Source organism: Syngnathus typhle, linkage group LG8 (assembly GCF_033458585.1).
Source record: "Syngnathus typhle isolate RoL2023-S1 ecotype Sweden linkage group LG8, RoL_Styp_1.0, whole genome shotgun sequence".
Lineage (NCBI taxonomy): Eukaryota > Metazoa > Chordata > Actinopteri > Syngnathiformes > Syngnathidae > Syngnathus > Syngnathus typhle.
In genome coordinates, this window is record NC_083745.1 from 4955381 (window position 1) to 4978127 (window position 22747).

The 22747-nt window shown below is 43.7% G+C and overlaps 1 protein-coding gene across 1 annotated transcript in view; it reads left to right on the forward strand.

Moving 5' to 3' along the window:
* The window catches only part of LOC133158591 (glutamate receptor ionotropic, delta-1-like), a 58415-nt gene that overhangs the window by 21178 nt on the left and 14490 nt on the right, over positions 1-22747 (forward strand). Inside the window, exons 4-7 of the mRNA XM_061285881.1 lie at positions 10144-10197; positions 16187-16360; positions 19044-19205; positions 19820-19939. Coding sequence (XP_061141865.1) covers positions 10144-10197; positions 16187-16360; positions 19044-19205; positions 19820-19939 — 510 coding nt within the window. The remainder of the gene's footprint in view (positions 1-10143; positions 10198-16186; positions 16361-19043; positions 19206-19819; positions 19940-22747) is intronic.

The following is a 22747-nucleotide window of genomic DNA, read 5'->3' on the forward strand; positions in this document are numbered from 1 at the left end:
TGCAGCGCAGTCCCAGCGGGGAGCATAGAAATGTTGCAGGTATGATGTTTTCCCCCTTTTGTTAGTATGCCAGTACCATTAATTATTTGTCGTGCGCACATCCATATTCATAAAATCATATTGTCCATTATAAGACCTTTGGATTACATTGACTGGACTCACAGAAAGCTACTAGTCCATTTTAATTTTGAGTTCTCCTTCTCAAACCAAGCCACCATTATCACGCCAGCGCTTGTCTTATTTAGCGTCACCGCTCTTATTTAGCTTCAAGCTAACTGCTCTTTAATGGCTCAATTTCAACGGTGATTCATGCGCGAAAAATAAAAAACACTCCCCCATGTTCCGCCAAAGGGCACAAATCCTGGCTTTATCCTTCCGTTAAGGAGGGGGAGCAGAGACGCTTACCTCGCTGTAGTCACGGTGGAGTTTGGCCCAAATTATTCAGTTAGACTATTCATCCGCTAACGACACTTTAGCACAGAAAAGTGTCATTTTGAGAGGAACGCGGGAACACTAAGGGGCTGCCAATTGTGCCTTTGGAATGCCATTAATGGCTTGGTTTTGTGTGTGCAGCGCGAAAAAGAAAAGCTCTCACTTCCTTTTTACGGTAAACCCCCAAAGTGCGGTGAGAATCAGCGTAAATGCTAATTTGGTAACGAGCTCAGTCGGACGTGCTTTCTCATAATTTTCTGCCGGGCAATTACACCAACACCGACTTGCGTTGGAGACTTCTGCCTAACAGGAATGTTTTTTTTTTTTTTTTTGGACACTTTAGAGTCAGCCATATGAAGAGAAGATGCAAAATTACACACAGGAAGGGTTGAGATGAGCTTTGAACCTAAAACCTGTTGTCTGTGAGGACGACATGATGATCTTCCTCATGACAAATGCTAAATGCTAATTGCTAAAACAACAAAACCACCGACACTCAAAGATGCGATAAAAGTTGACTAGGGCACCTTGCTGTCTGTACTACACACGATTTTCAGATTCAGCAGCGAAGCCACTGTTCAGGAGATTCATGATCATGTCATATAAATGTTTGTTTACTAGGGGTGTAACGATTCATCGATACACATCGATTAATCGATATAATGCTCTACGATTTATTGGCATCGATGCTAAACGTAAACATCGATTTATATCGCCGTGTTTGACCTCGGACATTAGACGCGACTTAATTTTGAAATCCAGTTCATTGTTGCTTACTTCCTCTTTCCGGGAGCAGTGCGCGGCGTTGTTGTGTTGTGAGCAGAGCAGGCACGTGAAAGGGGAGTCGACAACTAGTACGCGGCTCCTGGGCTGGTGCTATGGCTAGTGTCCAAAAAGACGAGGAACTTTGCTCCCCTTTAGGCTTCAAGTCATTCGTTTGGAAGCACTTTGGATTCCAAAGAAAAGATGGCTCAACGGACAAGACACGTGCAGTTTGTAAATCCTGCCATGCGGTGATCAAATATTCAGGGAGCACAAATCTCGCCGCACGTTTAAAGAAAAAACACGACATCAAAGTTCAGTGTTAAAGTAAGCACTTTGTATTCTACAATACTCTTGTAATTTCCTAAATAAAGAGTTTGCAGTACCTTGTTGATTTTGCGTAGGAATTGTTATAAATCAGGATATTATTCTATATTTTTTATTTAAAAAAATATATATATATCGATCGTAGAGCACTATATCGTGATATATCGTGAATGAATCGCAGCAGGCTTTAAGATATCGGCAAATATCGTATCGTAGTTCTTGGTATCGATATGATATCGTATCGTGACAAAACCCCCGATTTACACCCCTATTGTTTACCCTTAGCAGAGCATTGTGTACGGGATGGCCGTGAGCGATGGGCCACATCCCACTTTACAAAAGCACTCACACATAATTGCACCTCGACATACAATTTGAAGTGTTCATTTGGCCCAGCAAGCATGGTTTAGGGTTACAAAAGGAGCAAGGGTACATACTCACTACTTTCCTGATGTTCTGCCTCGATGTAATCCTAGTGATCCAGTTAGTACAAAAATATTTCAAATATTTTATTATGTGGACTATCTTGCAACCATGTGATCCTACTTAGACTGTGTCCAAAATGTCCTAGTGGCAATCCATTGGATGCTAAAGGATACAAATATACAGTAGTAGCAGTCTGTGCATGTGGGCCAATAATAGTGAGACATTTGAGATCCGTGTGCTTTTACGTCCAACTCAGGCCTAGCAGATGATAAAAAGATAGAGTTGAAAGGGCTGCCAGCTGCCACGCCGGTCGTAAAAGAGACATTCACTACAGTCGAAATTTGGACAACCCCCGACAGGGCGCATGCTGTAATCACAGCTACAAAAGCCTGCGAGTTAAGAAAAACAAACAAAAAAACACAAACATTGTTTGGCATTTCAAGTACGGGGCAACGAGAGTGAAATGTTTTGCTGCCCTTTTGCTTTCCGAAACACATTTCTTGTTGCTTTTGTGGAGATTTTTGACACGTAAGACCTTCAACACAAACCAAATCAGCATTCTACTCCTTCAACCGACTTGGTTGTCTTTTTTATTCATTCTCTCTGCAGTGTGCAGTGCGGCCATCAGTATACTTCAATCTAAGAGATTATAGAGTGCTCGTGTCCCCTGTGGTCTCTTGCCAGTTCTGCAGAAGCTCATAATAGCAGAATGCCGGTTATTATGACTTGCCTCCTATTGCTAGGAAAGTTGATTTGGACTCCTGTCCAGGCTAAAGGTCTGATCTGAAATGGTGTAAAACTACACGACTGATAGGAACTGCAATGTTGGAAACTGCCCCCAGTGCAATTTAGCTAAAGCCGCACTGATAATCAACTGGAGAAGATTTGGTCCAAAGCCAACCAAACTGAAGTACAAAAACGTGGAGGTGATTCATCAAGTATGTTGACTTTTGAATTGCTTGCATATGCATAGTTGGGTCTCTGGGATTCAATTGCACGCGTTAGTCGATTAAAAACGATGCATATCTTTTGTTATCCGCACAGTTCTGACAAATTATAGGAATAAGTCATGAATATTATCATTTCATTTCCATGATAGCCCCCTCACATTGACCAAAAACACCATTTCATCTCGTCTTTATGGCGCTTCAGACTCGTTCCGGAAACTGATTGGCTGTGATGAACAGAGGGCGGGGTGAGCACAGGCTCATTTGCATATTTCCCCCGCCCACTAGAAAACTTGAGTCATTTTTGTCCAGAGCGTGACAAGCGGATGATGAGTTGACTGTAATTCTTTATCCTTTGTGTATTTTGAACAAAGCCCATCTTAGCCCAATGAACTGTTTTAAATTGGATTAAGTCGTTCTTTTCCAAAGGGGTGGAAATATTGTTTTGGAGCTACCGTTATAAATTAATTCCTCGTTGACAATGCCAATTAAAGCAAAACTACCACTGTTACAATATCATTAGGTTGGAGCGGTGTACTTAGTAAATCACCCGGCGGGAGCCCATAAGGATGCTCTGAGAAGAAAGTCAAAGCGTGTGGATGAAAATTCATCACAGGATGATCTGCTTCCATTCAAGCATGCCACCAAGCCTGATGGGATTCCTTGAGGAGGGTGTTGGAGGAGAAGGATTACGGTGGGCTGCCTAGCAGTAGGTGGTGCTGAGGGGGTGTTGGATGGATGACGACGTGGTCGTCAGCTGTCCGGGTCGCCTCGCAGAATCCCCCGGTAGAACCTCCTTTTTTTTTTTGAAAACAGGCCTTTTCAGTCTGCTATTCAAAGAGCAGTAATTGCATCATCTTTCAAGCCCTTTGCCTGCGTCTGACTGGGAGACTGGACCCATTAATCAAACTAATGGAGAAGTAAGTGATTTCAAAATATAGGCTTTGATCACGCCGCCGCCATCTTCGCTCTCGGGAGCTCGTCTCCTCCCCCTTGCCTGGCCGAGCCTATCTTTCTATTCCCGCAGTCCTAAATGCACGGACGGTCCTTTGCCGGAGATTAGCGGGGTATTAGGCTTGTGTTAAGCTGCACAAAAACTTTGCTTATACAAACTCAAGCCGCTCTCCATTTTGATTTGGACTTGATTAGAAGTGTGTAGTCCAGCGCCGGCCGCTGTGAGTACGAGGTTATGGAATCGTCTGTCTCTCTCGCAAAACCGCTGTGGCCTATTAACTAGCGAGCGGCGTGTGCCAAAGCTATTCCGTCGGCCATATTGATCCTAAAGAGACAGATTAGATTTTTAGCGCTCCTCAGGTGTATTGAAAAGTGGGCGCCGGCTATATAAAAAAATAAAAAAATAAGTGTAAGCGTTACTTGCTGCAAGCAGAGCACGCTCGCAAATTAGATTCCCTCCCTCCTTCCTTCTCGTCCGCAAAGGCATAAATCACCGTTGTGTGAAAACGTCTTAGCATGTTTGATGCCAGCCCCAAATGGTCTGCCAAGAAAACACGAGTGCTTTCTTTATTTGACTAATTTATTGTCGGCAAAAAGTGCACGGTTGTTTATTGCCGCGTCACGTCTGGCTGAGGCTGAGTTTCAAGAAGCATCATACGTGCCACTTATCGGCACAATGCGTATGAGCCAATGGAAGCGAATGCTGCTCTTTGTCACCTTCCCTGCAGACGGCGTGTTTATCCGAGCTGTTTGGCCCGCGCGTCAAAGGCTTTACACTCCCACTCCACACGCTGGCACCTCTCCTGGTCTGCAGTGAAAACATGTCTTGTGCGTGTCGGGTGACGTCCACGCTCATCTGGCGTCCCCCACCACCACCACCACCACCACCTCCACCTCCTGTTTGTTTTAGCAACAACCCTTTTAATCGGTTATCATCCTTTTTATTCTGCCGATATATCGAAATCGGCATCGGCCTGCAAAAAAAATCATATCGGTTGGCCCCAAAAAATAAGTAGAAGGGAAACGCTCGTGCGTTAGGCGTGAAGCTTTGATACCACCAAAGGACGAATTGATTAACTTGTGATCATGGTGTGGATCATTTTTCGTGACATCCTCAAAGCGTAATGAATAAATTTATCGTAAGTGTGGGGTTTTGATACGGTGTGTTGCTGCCGTTTGACCCAAGGGCAAATTGATTAACCTTTGATCGTGATCTGACTGCGGCTCATATTCAAATTGGGTCCCATCTCAAAAACTCGCCAATGGAGATTGAAAAGAATTGATGTCGCTTTGGGATGAACCGAGGCTGCATTGATGAAGGATGGAGGATAGACAAGGTCGTGCACTACGGGGACATTTTTCTCAATATTGGCTCACATGAGATGCAGGTGTACCTAATATTATGGACGGTGAAGATCGAGTATATTTCTTTCCTGCCTATCGATTCACCTTGGCCTTTTCCAAATCACCCCAACACTTTCTGTGCCATAAGATCTTACGGATCGTTTTAAGTTTTCAAAGTACAACAAAAACATTAAGACCACGTAGCTGATTGCCACCTTTCGCCCCGCGGGCGATGGTACAGTTCCATGGAAAATTACCCCTGAGGCTTAATAACCCTTCCATTAGCGGAATGGTCGATTCTCCGTGCTCTTGCTCCAAGGTTACGTCTGGAATGTCACCAACCTGGAACTGCTGTCCTTAATGCACAGAGCTAATCATCGCCTCTGCCCGCGACATTTTCCACAATAAATTACAAACGTTTTTGCAATGAGAAACAACTTGTGTACTAGGACGACAGCGACTGAGCTACCAGGTGGCATTTTCCAGAACAGGCAAGTTTTTCCTGTCAACACCTCTGAGATCACAAGACGCCCGCAGCGTTTATATATATTGTATTTCCCTCAAGCTCAGCTGTCTCCAAGCCAACCTTTTTTCAAGTATATGCAGGTTATTTGATGTGGAACATGACAGCCTTCTCCACACATCTACAAAGTGTTATAATGTCATCTCGCAACCTTTTTGTGCTCCTTCAAACGATTGTCGGTAATCACAACGGCACTGCGGTAAAACGGCAAATGAGGAAATTGAAAACGATGAGTCAGGAAGCTCATCATCTCGCGCCCTTTACTTCCCAAAGCCTTGCTAAGACGCATGAAAAACAAAACTAGCGGTAACGGAGCGCATCTCTACAGTCTGTCCCCTTCTGAAGACAAAATGCGCAGCGTTCTGCAGACTGTCAGTCAGATCCGACCCATCGGGCCTTCTTCGTCGATCACGCATGATAGACGCCGGGCGACGACGGGGCCTCATCAGCCATGTTTGTCATGTCCGGGCGTGACATTTGGCTGATTGAGAAGCCGCTCTAAGTCTAATGTGATGCTAATGCGTCGGCCCGTCGCACGCACGGCGGCATATCAAAGACGTCGCGGTCTATTTCTGGCGGCCCCCCGCAAATGGAGCAGTCGCGTTTGGACGTATCAGCAAAACAAGGCCAAGAGGTCGCCCCGTACATTTTAGATTTCCCAGACATTCATTTCAAAAGGAATTGGTAGCTTTTTGAATGCGACGCACGCTGTGACTTTTTACATATTTATGTTTCCCAAAGAAAACGTGTCCACACTCTCTCGTGTTTCTGGCGTGTGAGAGCAAAGTTGTGTGCTTCATTAAAAGATAGGAAGTGTACAAAGTGCTTTCACGGGCTTTTCTCACCTGAAGTCACTCGACTGGCACCGGGTAATGGCGACGTGCATTATTCAGAACCATTTAAATAGCATTCTTTTGACCACCGGCTCGCCTTACTAGCAGCCAGACACGTCCTGATATATTACATTAACAAACTTTGTTTTAATGGCAGTCTCCTACTGGGTTAATTTTAGGGCAGGCTGAGACACTCCCTTCAAAAAAACAATTAAATATAATGAACACAGTAGTGTGTTTTTTTTAAATGTACTTTTATTGCAGTTGGAACATTTAATCCATTCCTTTGCAAACATTTCTTGTTCATGGCTTTCATGGCTTTTCTTAAGAACAAATACTGTTTAAACTATTGAAAAAAACGTTTCGTCCTATGTTAAAAGAAATAACGTTTGCTCCACTCACCAGGTTCTCTTCTGTTTCTGTTAATTACCCCGATTTATTACTATCCATCAGCTCAGCAATTGAAGTTGATCATCAAAGATTCTCAAGCTAAATTTCCCCCAGGTGAAAGTGTGGAAATTGTGCTCAGCGCCTCCTCAAGGGAATCGCTCAGAAATGCAAATTTATCCTGTTACGGTGCCTCGCTGTGTGAGATGTTTAAATCTTTTTGCAAACACTCGCAGCGTTCAAATTTTAAATGATATTATTAACGGAACAAAGGGAGAAAAGAACAGTCACAGTCATGACTTTCACTTTATATTTATTTAACACAGGAAATGTGAATTATATATATCAATGGAATCATCTTCTAACGATGAGGATCTGATAATCTTGTGTAAATCAATTATTGTTTGAAATTTAACACGCAAGCTACCCAGAAAATTGAGCAATTTAACCACCATTACACACCTGTGGGGAAGCTAACAACATGGCTATGAAGGCTATCAGCTTTAGCACCATGGGACACTCGTGGAAAGCCAACAAGATGCCATGATACCTTCACCTTTAACACCGCGGCATGTCAGCGGGAAGCTAACGATATTCCTCGGGAGGCTAGCAGCTTTCTCCACAAAGCTGGCAAAATGCAGAGCGAAGCTAGCAACATTAGCACAATGGCAGATGGGAGTCATGATTTGTTTTTAATGCGATACTCATTTGGTATCACCTTCATTAAGGAGATGAGACAACGTGTGGCCTTGACTAAAGTTGAGAACACATTTGTTCAAGTGCATGGTTTCTAATTCCCCGCCGTCACGTAGTAGTAGTATGACCGACATATGACCGGCGCTAATTGTTATGCTAATAAGTAATACATTCACAGGTCATTGATTAGGTTATTGTTATTCAAAGAAAGAACGTTCAACACGCCTCGATAGTTTAGCACAGTAGACATTTTTATCTTGAAATGAGAACTTGTGTGTGATTTGTCAAAAGTCGGTAAAGATGTTCGAAATAAAGTCATTGTGTGTTCCTCGTTTAAGAGTGCTTTGCACAGCTTCTTGCTATGATATTCCGTTTCCCCCTCGGCATTCAAAGTGAACGTCTGAGGGTATTTGCCGTGAATGTTTTTCCCGCTGAAGAAACGCAGCCGTCTGGAGCGCATCCCAACCCCCCCAACACCACCACCTGTTTCCACATACGCCGTTGCACCTTCTCGCAATCCCTTCTCGGCCTGCCTCACTTATAAATTGGAGTTGGCGTTTCCCTAGTCCCGACTTTTGTGCCACGACAGCCACATAGGAACACGCCCGGGGGGTTTGGTTCGGCGACTGGAGACGTCGGTATCAGCTGCATGAAAGATTCCTCAGCTGTCAATCCGGGCTCTTCCCCGTCTCGCTTTGCTCTCCTTAGTTTCACGCTTGCATCATCTTTTACCGTTCTCTACGCCTCGCAAAGCTTCAAACGACTCATCCCAGCTTGTTGACAGCGTTTAAGCTCCTGAGTGGATTTCCAAAGATGGCCGTGCGATACGTTGGAACGATGGGAGCTGGAAAGACGCCGCGCTTGGCTCCAAATTTGATTAGGAAAAGGCTGATTAGGCACATTATAACCTGGAAGGATTGTATCCTGATGCCTTTTGTCTTCAGAGTGTCGCTTGTTTGGAATCTTAATGAGTAAGCTAGTTGATCATCATCATCCGCCACACGTCTTCTTGTTGCCAGATAGCCTTGTATCATTACAAAGCTGGAGATGGATTATGTATGCTAATGCTATTGTTGGGTTGGATTCAGGCTACACCGGAATTTATCCTTACTATCCTGCATCTTGTCGATAAAGTAATTAGAGAACAAGGTATGATGAATAAAATACTCTTGATCCCCGTGGCTATCGCTAGCAAATCTTTCAAATATCCAGCCAGACCGCTGATGTACCGTGTATTGATATCAATGCATGCACTCTGTCACCTTTCTCGGGTTCATCATTTCGGATTAATCACCTTTAATGCGTCTTAATTATCGCTCAATAGGTCAGGGCAACAACTACTTGACTCGACTTTGCTTGCAGTCGTAATCACGCAAGTGTGTGTGGTATTATTTTTTGGGGGGTAACTCGCATCAGTGACAAACGGCCGTGTATGTTTTCTTTTCTGAAAACGGGAATATTGAGCTAGCTACGCATTCAGGATCATCTACTACTACGACAAAAGTGGTCCTACGGCATTTAGTTGACACATTTCTTCCTCCTCTTTTTTACTGCCAGTGACGCAACTTTCAGTCCTAAGATGACCTCCGGCTCGCCTGAAAGTTGCGCGTGGTTCTTCTTCGCTCCATCTCAACCTTTGTAAATACGTCGCTCAACTGGATGAGCAACACGTCTTGCGAGTCACGCGGCGATATTTCCCCATTTGAATTTCAAAGAGGTTGTGCGCAATTAGACCCCCGAGATGTCACGTCTGAAGCATGGAGGCAAATATTGCTTCCAGACTCCGACGAACGGCGTCGGGCTTGATGAAATCTGGAAATGAGAGCGGCATTAAAATCTAAGCGTGACTGTTCTGACGTTCCGAGATAAGATTAGTAGCCGCCGGCGCTTTGATTCATATTGGCTTTTATCGACGAGTCTTACGTGGTGGCGAAGATGGACATAAAGCTGCATCGGTTTGCTTTTTCACGTTCATCTTACGTAGGTGTGCTGGATTTGTTTTGCATAAGCCAACGCCGCATCCAAGGTTTCAACGGTTTCAAAGGTTCTCACTTTCCAAGGCACCCAGCAACACACATTTATCATGCTGAAACATCCCCGTCCTAACACGTACGGAAAGATATCTACGTAATCTCAATGGAATGACACCCATTGATCCAACCGGGTGATTAATGTGCCCACCTGAAGCCTGTTCTCAAGACAATGTTGAAGCTCAGGTACAAAAGTAATCCGCAGGAAAGCATTCTGATTTACACCGTAACCCTTTGAAAGGTCAATTGGGATACTTTTACCTGAGGTTGGTAGCCTTAACTCATCAGCATGAGTAGTTTTATCCCCCTTTGTTGGGTCCAAATCACGAGCCAACATGCTAATGCTAATCGCTGAATCAGCCCTTCTCTGTGGTTACAAACGAAGCTGCCAGGCTTCCCGAGGCTCGACTGACATTGAAAGACCTCCGCCAATTGCACCCCTCTTTTAACCCTCTGCCATCTCTTTTGCTTTATCTGCGCAGGCTGTGGAGACCAACCTGGCGTCCAAGGACAGTCACTGGGTCTATGCCAACGAGGTGAGTCCCAACACGGGTACCCTTTTGTTGCAGGCTTTGTACAACCAGACCTTTACTTGATATTGCACAACGGCTTTTTATTTTAACTCTTAATATCAGGATGCTCTCAACGCACATCAAGGTAAATGTTCCTCTAAAGCGGACGTAGCTCAACAGTCAAGTGCGCTTTTAGTGAACACTGTTTTTTTTTTCCCCCGATGTAAGTTTACCAGGATTCCAATTATACTAAAAAGCAAATAGATGGAAGCGTATAAAAGGCTTGCTCCCAGTTGACCTGCCAGAGAATTACCATTTCAGTTCCCAGTAGGAAGCTGGCTGTGCACAATAACACACACACTCACAGACTCAAATTGGCGTCCATTTATCTTGCTGAAACGTCACATCCAAGAGTACAGAAAGATGTCATTGGAATCTGTGCTCAATGATTAATGAGGAACATTTTAGTGAAGTCGTGGGGGATGCACCGTAAACCTGATTTGTGTTGACTTTGAAAATTCTGTCTTGAAAATTGTCTTTATTATATATCTGGATATATATATATCAGTCTCTCAAGCGTCTCCAAATGGTCCAAAACGCTGCTGCTCGCTTTCTAACTGGAGCTCGTAGGAGGGAGCATGCAATTCCAATTCCGGCCACCATCACAGTTCACTTTCCGATTCTATTATTAGTCTTTAAATCTTGCAGTGGTCTGGTCAGAGGACCGGATGCAACCGGAGGTACCAAAGATCATTTTTGCAATTCACCACCGATCAGTTCCACGCAATTGGCCCCGAAAGCCACCAATCCATAAATCAATGATCACGAGTTAAAAAAAAAAAAAACGTCGCCATTTTTTCAGAATGCGTAATTTTACGGCGCCTCACAATGCAAAGCGATAGTCCTGTTGCACTTTAATGTAATTTAGTTCAGGTGACAAATCGTTAACTAAGGGGCCTGGAATATTGATTCCTCAAAGTTAATGAGGCGTTGGGTATCGCCGAGCTCGCCGTCCAAATGTCCTCACCTTATATTACAGCTCACATTTGTTGTGGGCTTTTTTTCCTTTTGCTTTTAATAACTACCTTTGCAGTTGGCTTTGAATCAGCTCATCCAGGCGTGTGGGTAAAATATTGCCCCGCATGGGCTAAAGAGGCCTTGAGCCGTTCTGTCTTCCGCTTTTAATTCCTATTATTGGTTTTGTATGCCTCACAAAGCTGCACAGGGAATGCTTTTGCAGTCTGAGCCTGTTCGATAAGTGACAGGCTATAATTTTGAATTTGAAGCCGTCTTCATAGCCGAGCTGCTGCATTCCTTTTATTACAGTCTTAGAGAAATTATGTATGAGGTAATTTTGCACTCACTTCCTGTACGCTAAATCAACGTCCTATCAACAATGTGTCTTTTGCGAGATGTCACACTTTGGTTTTGACAAAAGGTGACCTTCGCTAATCTTTCCAACCTCATTCTCAAGACTATGAAACAAGTTATAGTTTTCCATCCTCTTTTCCGTTTTATTATCCAAGGTAAACTGTCCATGAAGCTGACGTTCACCTCGAAACAAGGACAAACGCGCACTTGTTGTCCTTCGGAGCTTTTCCCTTGTGTAAGAAGTCGTTTCTATGAAACAACTAGCGTCATTTACAGTAAATGGCGGTTGGCTTAAATGATGTTTTTGTTTTGAATTTGACCTCATCTGCAAAATGGATCCCTACGTGGCTTATTTTTAAAAACAACTTAAGTTGTCCTTCTCAACAGGGTAGGAGGAGATATGACGCGGGGAGATGATTATATTTTGATTAGCCCCAAATTTGTTTTCCCAGACCTTTCAACGCATAGCTGTGCGAGGAGGTTTTTAAGGCCCGACTCAAAATAATGAATGACAAGTGTATCCTGATTTAGAGTTTTTTACAATTGTGCTCGTGGAACAACATGGACAGATACATTCATCTTAAATAAATACTGTAAATTCGCAATCACACATTAGAAAGTGTAATAGAGAAAAAAAAAATCCATGAAATGTATTTTTCAAAGCCTTAAGAGAGAAAAAAAAAATCATGACCTTCTCTACTTGCGCCTGCGGACTCGAATTGAAATTAAACATAGGCTTGTTTTATCGCCGGATCCTGCAGGGACATAAATAATCGTACACGTTTGCGGAGTCTGCATGCTGCCTGCTCATAACTCAATCATGACGTTCATTTCCAATGCATGACCCACAAGTGACAAAGCCAAGATTCCCGACGCCCTCCGTACTCCCAACGGGGAGGCCTCTCACATTTCATTCAAGTCCGGATCCGACGAAGGACGTATTAATCCGCCACCGGCCACAAGGCATGACTGTTGATGCGTTGCTCCAAAGAGAAATGAGAGAGTGCGTGATTGAAATGAATGATGATGAGGATGAAGATGTATGAGGAAGATGACAGGGCAAAACCCTTTGGTTATTTTATATGTTTTCATTAAAACATGTTAAAATTTCCATCTCTTTATTCAAAAACAGGACATTGTTTCTAGTTGTTAATTTTTTGGTTTGGTCTGCAACACATCAGGAAATCAATAAAAAATGTTGATCGTTGTTTACAAAGTAAACGCAATTCCTTTTATTTTTAAGTTTTTAATTAGTTTGATTTTAAAATGTTGATCGTTGTTTAAAGTAAAAAAAATAAACATAATTCTTTTTATTAAAAATGTTTAATTTAATTATTATTTTACTTGTATTTTTATTCAGCACAAAGATAACCGGTCCATTGCACAAGACGGATAATATTTATTGTTGGGTAAAAATGGTTGGAAATAGTGAAGCGATAAATGTGTTCATTTTTATTTCATTTTTAGTGTACATATTATCTCTTTTTTTCTAACCGTTTACATACTTTTCTACTCCCCTGATTATATGAACTAAAACTAATACTAAAAGTAGTTTTTTTAATCCGAAAACTTTAGCAAATATTCTGCCTATTTTTGCCAAATAGACATAATTTATTTAATAACCGCATGTGTAAAACTGGCCACGTGTGGCTGCCGTTCATGAGTTTTTGCGTTCGAAGCCAATAAAAGTTTCTCCGAGGCTCGAAAGTCATCGGCCAACGCAAAGTCATTGAAGAAAAAAAGAGAGGCTTCTAAATTGGATATTAAGAGTCGTGGCGCAGCTCGAGATGAGCGCATCGACGGTGCAAATGAGAGGCGGCCGAGCCTCCCGCTGACCCGTCCCGGCCGAACGCAGCGCGCAGACTTGTTTTTGGCGTCTGGAAATTCAGATGGATTGCACATCCGAGTTGTGTTGTTTTTCTTCTCAAAAAGTGGGACGATGACACCCGACAAGGCGTGATGGATGAGGCGGCCGCGCCTGCTGTGTCAAACCGAGTTGAGGAGGAGAATCCAGAGATGATTGATGTCCTCTGCTAACGTAGCGCCACGTAATTGGAACCCCACCGACGCCATCTTGGCCACATTAGCCGCCGATGACTACAAAGTCCATTTAAAGATGCGCACTCACCGCCACACCAATCAACTTTTTCTTCCGTGAATTCCTCTCTGACAGTGTCATTGCTCTCCTGAAAATATTTCCGAGATCTCTTATCGGGTTTGTTTCCACGCTTAGTACGTCTGCCTCGCAGCCACTTCCCGTGTTTACTCGAGATTTCTCTGAGTCCTCCATTTTCCTCCCGCAGTCCCGAAGTAAGTTGGAGAACAATAACAATAATTGCTCTCCAAATATATTCCTTGTCTTTGATATCAGTGCAACCTTCGCCTGATTTTTCTCAGGACAAGAAGAAACTCTTAAGCTCTCATTTCTAAGCATGTGCTTCACATCTCCAAGATGGAAACAATGATGAGAAATTAGCACTCAAGGTAGCATTGCCGTGGTGAGAGCGGCAAGGGAGGGCGAGTCTGATTGGTGGGCTTGATTAGAGCGTTTGCAGGAGAGGGAACACTTAATGGCTTAACAGTAATTGGATGAAGACAAAGGTGGCCCGCCGGCCGGCTGTGATTGGAAGCCAAGATTAGCCACAGTTTAAGGAATGTGGACAAAATGTGCTTGGAACTCACAAGGCATTATTAACCAGAGTCACTTAGTACAACTTTGACGCAGATTAAAAAACGGTGAAATCGGTTCAATTGGCTGCCGACAAGTTTGGGCGAGTGTCAAGTCACGGCATTTCCGTAGTCCGGCGCCGCTTTCGGGTCACGCTTTCCCGTCGGTCTATTTTCACAGGTGCGTCGGACCGGAAGCCAGCATGTCAATTCAAATAAATTACTCACACGTCCACCCTGTTGCGTCGGGATGGAAAGGGATTTCGTTGCAATTAGGTAGCCGTACAGAGAGTTCAATATCAAGTGCAAAGGCGCTGACTGTGCAATTCTCCCCAGGCTGTGCGATGGCATATTTTCCAGTACGCCACATTTCTCTCTCTTCCACTTCTGATCACATCCTTGTCAAACCGTTCGTATGATTTCTCAAACCGCATTTCACCGTCCCGTCAGGATTTGTCGTTCCTCGCCGCTTCTGCAAAGCACCTTCATGTCCAATTAATTAAACGCGTTGCCACAATTACTGGCCTTATTTTTATTTATTTATTTCTTGATGAAAGATTAATGGCAAAGACCGAGTGGCACACTGAGGCTCATTTAACCTTTCTGTCAGATGAGCTGGATTTGATTAATGCCCGCTCTTGTCTGGCTGTCATTGGCACAAAGTTGCATAGCCATGCACATTTTGTTCTCCCAAATGCGGGTCGCCTTTCCGGTAGCTTGATTTGGGTTTTTTTTTTTTGTTTCTTTTTTTTTGTTTTGTTTTTTGAGGATGTAAACTCAGAAAACTGTTGTAGAAAGCGTCTTATTAATAGCTTTGTATAATCAGGCTTCATTATTATAATTTATAAATATAGATAAATTGATATATAGAGAATTATATAACCATTTATAATAGCCAAAAAAAGAGCCACAAAAGACTTTTGAAGATAACACTGCACATAACTTTTTGGCTCATGTGTTTCTTATTTAGATTATTTATTCTTATTTAGAAAAAACTGAAAAACCCATGTTGTATTTATGAAATCAATGAGCCGCTACAGAACCCACGATGTATTTGTTTGTAACAAAAAGAAATTTCAATTCTGACAAAAGACGCTTTGTACTTTCAAATCAATTATTCACTGTCTCTTTTGAGTCCTCTTCGTGATCATGAAATGAAAACTTTCATCATCTAGCGGCAGCAAACCAAAACAACTCCAAGCCGTTCTCTGCACCAAGCTCGATTTCCATCAACACTCTTAACACGAGCTAACTGAAGATTCAAAGGCGGCAGGGAGCAAAAAAAAATGTCAATAGAAAAATAGCATGGAAAGTTAATACCACCAAGATGCCGTTTCATCCCACACAATCGAAGTAACATATTCGTTATCATTCCAGCTCCAAAAGAAAACAAAAAACATTGCCCTTTGATTTAGCGAAAGCACAAATCATTATTTGCTCTCTACTGAGGCAACATCCAAATAGAATTCACTCGATACGACCTGTGACAGAAAGTGCTGACGATTGTCTTTTAATCAATTCTTTTTGATGAAGTACACGCTGTCCTTTGTTAGGCGACGAGCACAGGTGGAAAATGTTCACGCCGTTGCCTTGGTGATGCAATAAGATTGTTTTGACAAGGCACAGGGGGAAAAGTGCACCTTGTTCTCAAGTTTCCAATTGCGGCGCATGCTTTCCACACCGCAGGTCCCGCGTCTAGCTAGCTAGCCTTAGCAACTACAATTTGGGACATTTTAAGGCTCTTTTGATTCTGAGCAAATATTCACACCGTTTCTGAGGTTCTTGCCTCACGTGCGTCACCTCATGACACCCGCGTAGCCCTCGGACTAAGGAATTCATCTGAGGGATAGAGGTGGCGTACGGAGAACAAAGCAAACCATCACAGAGTGCCGTGGAGGACAGACAAAAGCTCTGATGAGGTGGATGCAAGAGTTGAAGATAACAATGTGTCATTAACCCCCCACCCCCCCAACAGGAAGTGAGTGACGCTGACATGATGGAGCTGGTCCACAGCTCCTTGGGCCGCATGACGCTCATCCGTCAGGTGTTCCCGCTGTGGAGGGACACCAACGCCCGCTGCATGAGGAACAATCACCGCATCTCCTCGTTGCTGTGTGACCCCCAAGAAGGCTATCTGCAGTCCCTAGAGGTAACGCGCTCGCTCCCCTCCGTCATTCTCGCACTTGTTGGTCACGCGGCCATCAATCATGACTCGGTATGAAAACAAAAGCAAATGGTCCGTAACGTAACATTTTGCCAAATCACACTCCCAAGATTGCTCATAACAAATAATATGGCGCTAATTAGTGATTAATTGCTTCACCCCAAGAAATCATTAAGCACCATCTTTTTGCTGTAAAAACATTTAAAAAAGAAAACGAGCATCAGCAGTGAACAAAAAAAAAGGGAAGTATTTAAAAAAAAAAAAATGCCTGTTTAGAGGGGAAGTCCCGTTTTAACCGACTCGCCGCTTTCACGGCTTTTGTTTCCATGACAACAAGCGTCGCAATGTTACATTTTCTTTCACGGAGTCATCACTTCATCCATCACCAGGCAGCAGAACTGAACTTTTTAATTAGCGTGTGGATCCAAGCATGCTAAAATAATTAGTAAAATAGCAAAGCGCACATGAATAATAAAGTTTTTGTATTGTTGCGCCTCAAAATCTCGTTCGAATGTACCGCAGCACACCGGTCGGGCATCTTCACCTTTAAATAAAAAAAAAAATCAATCAATCGAATGATAATTCATTTCTGCCAGAGCGAGGGGGAAGGAAAAAAAACTCAAAAGAAGCAAGCTGAGCGGTATCATCCCTCTCTTGTTGCTGATTCCGTCGCTGCAAAACATTTGTAGGACAAGTTTGTTCTTTGGGAACGAGCGTCGTGTTTCATCTGCCGTCTGCAGCGACGAGCGGGCCGCTTGTGATCAGCCGCCGCTTGGCTCAGCGCATTGTTTTGCTCGCCGTGCTCTCCACGATACGTGCCGCGCACGCAAGTGCCTCGTGAACACAGCTGCACATATTAGCTGATTATATATGCGCGTGTATATAAATTGAAGGCCCTTGATAAGGCAATTATGAAGCATGAGTGGCCATGAATATAAATGACCGTAGCGCAACGTGCCTGGCGAAGCGAAGTCAAACGTCCTCAGATAAAATTGCTTTTCAATCGCTCAGGTAAGAGCTGTTGGTTTTTTAACACGCTTCTCACAGATGGTGCCTTTTTTTTTTCCACAATTTAAAACAGTTCCTGCAAAATGGCCTCTTTTGTCTAAATACATGTCAAACGGGAAGAATTGAGTCAATTGTCGTAAAAAAAAAGATACTTTCGACTACAAATGTTGTTAGTTTGCACTACTTTTGTCCAAATATACCACAAGCTGCCTGCCCTCAAATTGGTTGCTTCTCTCGATTCTAATTAGATATCCCGACTCTCAATTCAATGAAGAAATAGGAGCATAATAAAATCAATGACATGAATATTAGGTTTGCCTAATGAAATAATCTTTGTAATAAAACCACATTGAGTCTCTAATGCGATAAGGCCGTCTTGTAACCTCCCACTTACTGAGACATTGGAAACTTTCCTCGTATGGAAAGACGAGTCGCTTCAGGTCAATCGTGTGTTTGCGCGTCGATTAATTCATCAATCGGTCATGCGATTACACCGCGAAAGCGGTGAGGGAAAATAAAGCTCCTCCATAGTTTCCTCCGTGCCCACGCATTTTTGTTATTCTCCCCCCGTCTAGCAGTGCACCGCGTGACCTTAAGGGAAGAGAAGTTGACTCGGCCATGTCTTACCCCCCGAGACTCTTCAACCTTTCATGCGCCTAACGCCCCCGAGCGACAGCTTGTATTGCTTCCACACGGTGCAGTTCAGGGATTTGGGGGGGGATCGCAAAATCTACCCTCACACTAGCAGTGGACATGATTCCTGACAGGATGCGCCACAGAGACACTTATGGAAGAGGCGAAACGAAATAAAGCCTGTTTGGACAACTTCTTGTATTTCTTGTTTGCCTCGCCGCTCTCGGCCCCCGTTGTGATTTAACGCCTGTCCGGACGGCCGCCATGCGCGCGCAGGGCCACAACGCAGGAATAGATTTATTAATAAGTCATCTTCCTCTCCCTCCTCAGGGCGAGTGGGGGGGTGGGGGGTGTCGCTGCCGTCACAGGACATAAACGCTTAATTGTCCGCCAGGCTATGATCAATATGAAAATACGCCACCTGGAAGTGCGCGACGGCGAATGCAGATTTTGACGGGCGCCGCCCGGGAGGCACGAGTTATCGACCCACCGCCACAAAATAAACGGACGACTGATTTTTCCGCATGAAGCGACGGATCCGATCTATCCGAACGTGCGCTTATTACCCTCCAAGCGTCACGCTAACATTTTTACTCATTTGATAGCCACGCGTTTGTTGGTTGGTCTTGAATGAAAAGGCAAAATTGCAGCCACCTCCAACAGTTTATCTCAAGGACCACCCGGAATCATTTCAAGCCAGTTCCACTGAGCAACAGAATTTCTACTTGGCACATCTATCATGAGAAAACAGTCCGGACAATCTCAAGAGATTCCATTTTGTTTGAAGCAGCCATTTTGAGGGATTTGGGGTGCTTGAAAAACAAACTTGCCATATTTTGTTTGATTGCCAGCAAACATGACCCACTTGTACAGGTGAGATGTTTTCATCTTCTTGTGTGGGTGGAACATCTTCAAACCATCACTGATTATTCTTTCCCTGTCTCTCTTTACCGGTGCCACGTGTATTTATTTTTTTCCGTTTTAGTCAAACAGGCTCAACCCTTTTGCTTGTCCTTTTTCTGGACAGGTGTCCAACCTCTACCTTTACGACAGCGTTCTGATGCTGGCCACCGCCTTCTACCGGAAGCTGGAGGACAGGAAGTGGCACAGCATGGCCAGCCTCAACTGCATGAGGAAGTCCACCAAGCCGTGGAATGGAGGATGGTCCATGCTGGACACCATCCAAAAGGTGGGCCGCCCGCCAGTCGACCCGAACGTGCGGCAACGTTATTTTTGTGCTTTAAAGGAATTTCATGGAGAGGTTTCAAGTATTCAAATGTTTTTTTTTAATGCTCAGGCTGTCTTTTGAAGTAGTCTGTTGATCTACTGGGACCAGTGCCAGACTCCTCTAACACACACACACACACTGTAGTGAAATCAGGCAACATGTTTGTGAAGAAATGGCTTCATTTCATCTTGTTGAATCTCGATAATGGAATTTGTGACGCTCGCAGACAATCACGTTGTTTTCATCTTCTTCAGCCTGACGTGAGATGACAGACAGACAGAGCATGAAGAGAAAACAAAATAGAAGTGACTTTATTGAAGTACCTCACTCTTCAAAAAGACACTTTTAATGGCTGCCTTTAAGAAAAAAAAATTTCAACTGACGGATACGCTTTTGTAGAATGATAACACGCTTTACATTGATTTGTCCCACATCGTTTTATTCAGCTCTGATGCAAAACATGACATGGCAGTCGAGTTTGTGGCTGCGGGCGCTTTGCTCCCCGGGGGAATACTTGAAAGTGAATCCAGAGTTAGAATTGTGACGAGGTGGCTTTTTCTTTTTTTATTTTGCAGGGACGCATCAGCGGCTTGACAGGATATATGGACTTTCGGGCGGAGGGCTCCAATTCTCACGTGCAGTTTGAGATTCTGGGAAGCAGCTACAGCGAGACCTTCGGTAGACGTCCCAAATGGGTGAGTTTGTCGTCCCCCAAAATATATTTTACACTTGTATTCCATACATTTACGAACGAATGGCATATAGTGACAGAAGTCGGTCATTCCGTTGCTATGACGACAGCCGCGCATGTCACGTTTGCATTTTTTCAGACAAGCATTTCATAAAAGCACAGGAGGGAATTTGTTCTTTTCAGTTTTAGCTGCAGGAGGGGAAATTCTTGACGGTGAGAACAGAGAAACTTTTGTGGGATAAAAAAAAACAAAAACAGATCAGATGTGACAGCGCATTCATTCATCCTGTAGGTTCTGAAAAGAACTACACCCATACTTTTGCCCATACAGGGAAGAACAGAGGTCAAAAAAAAAAAATCTGCAGCCCCTCTTCTGACTAGTTGTTATGGTAACATGGATTGAAAAGAATGAGCTATTTGTTTTTGCTTTTTTATTTTTTGCTTTACACATATAGTAGCTGTGAGATTTTTGCATTAGAGGCTCTTAATTTCTCCATTTTTTTCTTTGTATGTCAGAGATAACGGCGTATCTCGCCGCTCTGTTCCCCTTTTGAGTCCTTATTGCACAAAGCATGAGCATCGTTTGCATTTCTAATATTCGGTGGGCTATTTTAAAAGCGATATGGATTTGCACTCCGCTGTCCTTTTGTGGCAGGGTTAATGAAAACAGGCTTTTTTTCTAATATTCTCTCCATGTGACCTCGTAGCGTGTGAATGAAACAATTGATCATTTTTCCAAGACCTCTCCACTAACCTCTGCGGTATTGCTACTCCATTAAAACTCCTTTGGCTCTTCTCCACGGCTCCATTTTTCACGGAGCCGCGTCATCGGCCAGATACTGTAAAGTAGATGGCACTCACTGTTGTGGCTCATTAGGCATCAGAAAGGAGAACATTAATGATACATGTCCTCTCGGGTCACAATGGGATGACATGAAAGAGTCGAGACAACCTTGTGAGGGAGGGAGGAATTGAAAGACCTTCGACATCATGCAACGATCCAGCGAGTTACTGTGGTGGTCTTTGGAAGTCGGCTAAACTCTGGTTTTGTTTGTTTTTGTTGGGTTGGGTTAGTAAGGCATCGTTGATTGATTAGTTAGTTAGTTAGTTAGTTAGTTAGTTAGTTAGTTAGTTAGTTAGTTAGTTAGTTAGTTAGTTAGTTAGTTAGTTAGTTAGTTAGTTAGTTAGTTAGTTAGTTAGCTTGCTTGCTTGCTTGCTTGCTTGCTTGCTTGTTGGTTAATTAGTTGGTTAGGGTTAGTTTGTTTGGTCGGTTGGGTGTTGTGCTTGTTAGTCTTGAGTTGACGGATTGGAGTGGAGCGCTTAGTTGTTATGTAGGTTGACTAGTTAGCATTTTGCAATCCCCATGCAGGTGAAAAACACAAAACACAATCTTTTTTTGTCTACACGTTGAATAAATAATTCTCTTTTGACCCCGTGCAAGTTTTGTGAAGTCAACGAAGTAGCTCTTTTATTCTAAAATGAAAACGTAATGTCATCTGAGAGGAAATGAAAATGGCTATCAATTGAGTTTTCAGATCTAATGAAGTGTTTTGGAAACGTATAATAGTAACTTGAGTTGACAAACTTTAGTCTGGTTTGTTTGGCAGCGCCACAGAGAAAGATTAAGCCCTGCGTACTCTCACTCGTAATTTGTTTGTCGCCGCCACTGCCAACGTCCCAATTCCGTCAAGGGGCTTCCCGTCGAATGAAGAGAAATTGACTTCCCTTCTTTTTTTTTTTCTTTTTTTTTTTTTTACTTTCAATCCGCGCCGAGCGACGCAGACCAGAAGCCATAATGAAGATTTAATCGCCCCTCAGCCCGAAGCCGAAATCACCACGCCGATTCATCATAACGCCACCATTAAGGAGTCGTGAAGAGGAGACGCGTCACGCAGGAATCTCACATGTCTCCAGCCAAGACACACAAACTCTTGTCTATCCAATTAGAGGCAGAAGGAGACAGCAATGAGATGCCACATGTGATTACTCGCCGTGTCTTATGTACATTGCCAGACGCTCAGACGCTGGCTCATATGAATATGGAGAAAGTCCGTCAGTGAAATGAGACGCGGCATTACACGGTGTCCTCCGCATCCAACTCAACCTTCCTTCTCCCTCTCCATCATCGTTTATCCGCAACCAGTCCATTTTCCTCCCGGCCTGATGGCTCTTAGATGAGGCGTCTCTCTGCTGAAGACGCTCTAATGAAGACTGAAATACTATTTCCTGGACGGCCACTGCGAGTTTGCGCCACCAGCTCGCCGCTCGCTCTCCCGCTGCAGAGTGATCGATGGCGCTCTTGTTGTTTTGCTTCCCTCGCTTTGCGCTTATTGATGTGTCAGCTCCTTCCTAAGCAGATATTGCAATTGACTTCCCGTTGGCATGAGGCTCTTCGCCGAGAAAAGTCCGCCGGTCGAGATGTAATCGCTCCTCTTAGCCGAGCATCTTTCATGCATCAGTCACAATTGATTTCTCCCGGGCGCATTCAGTAACGATGACAGCCATCTTGTGCTGAGTGGGGAATTATAGAGAAACATGGCGCCGCCGTGGTGCGCCATTAACCTCGCCCAAATAAGCTTATTTCAGGAGAGACGGCCATGACGAATACGTTCGTTATTAGACCTCAGAAGACCGACGCGTCCAAAGCCGACCTGCACCGCCGATGCTTCTTCCCGAGCTTTTTAGTTCACAGTGGCTGGAAAAATTCCACTTTCTCTTTGAACAGCAAAAGTTCAAGTGCTAAGTGTGTACTGTGTTGTTCTGACCCGTGAAAATTGTTGCAAAGAAACGAAAGAAAACAGTAGCTTCAAAA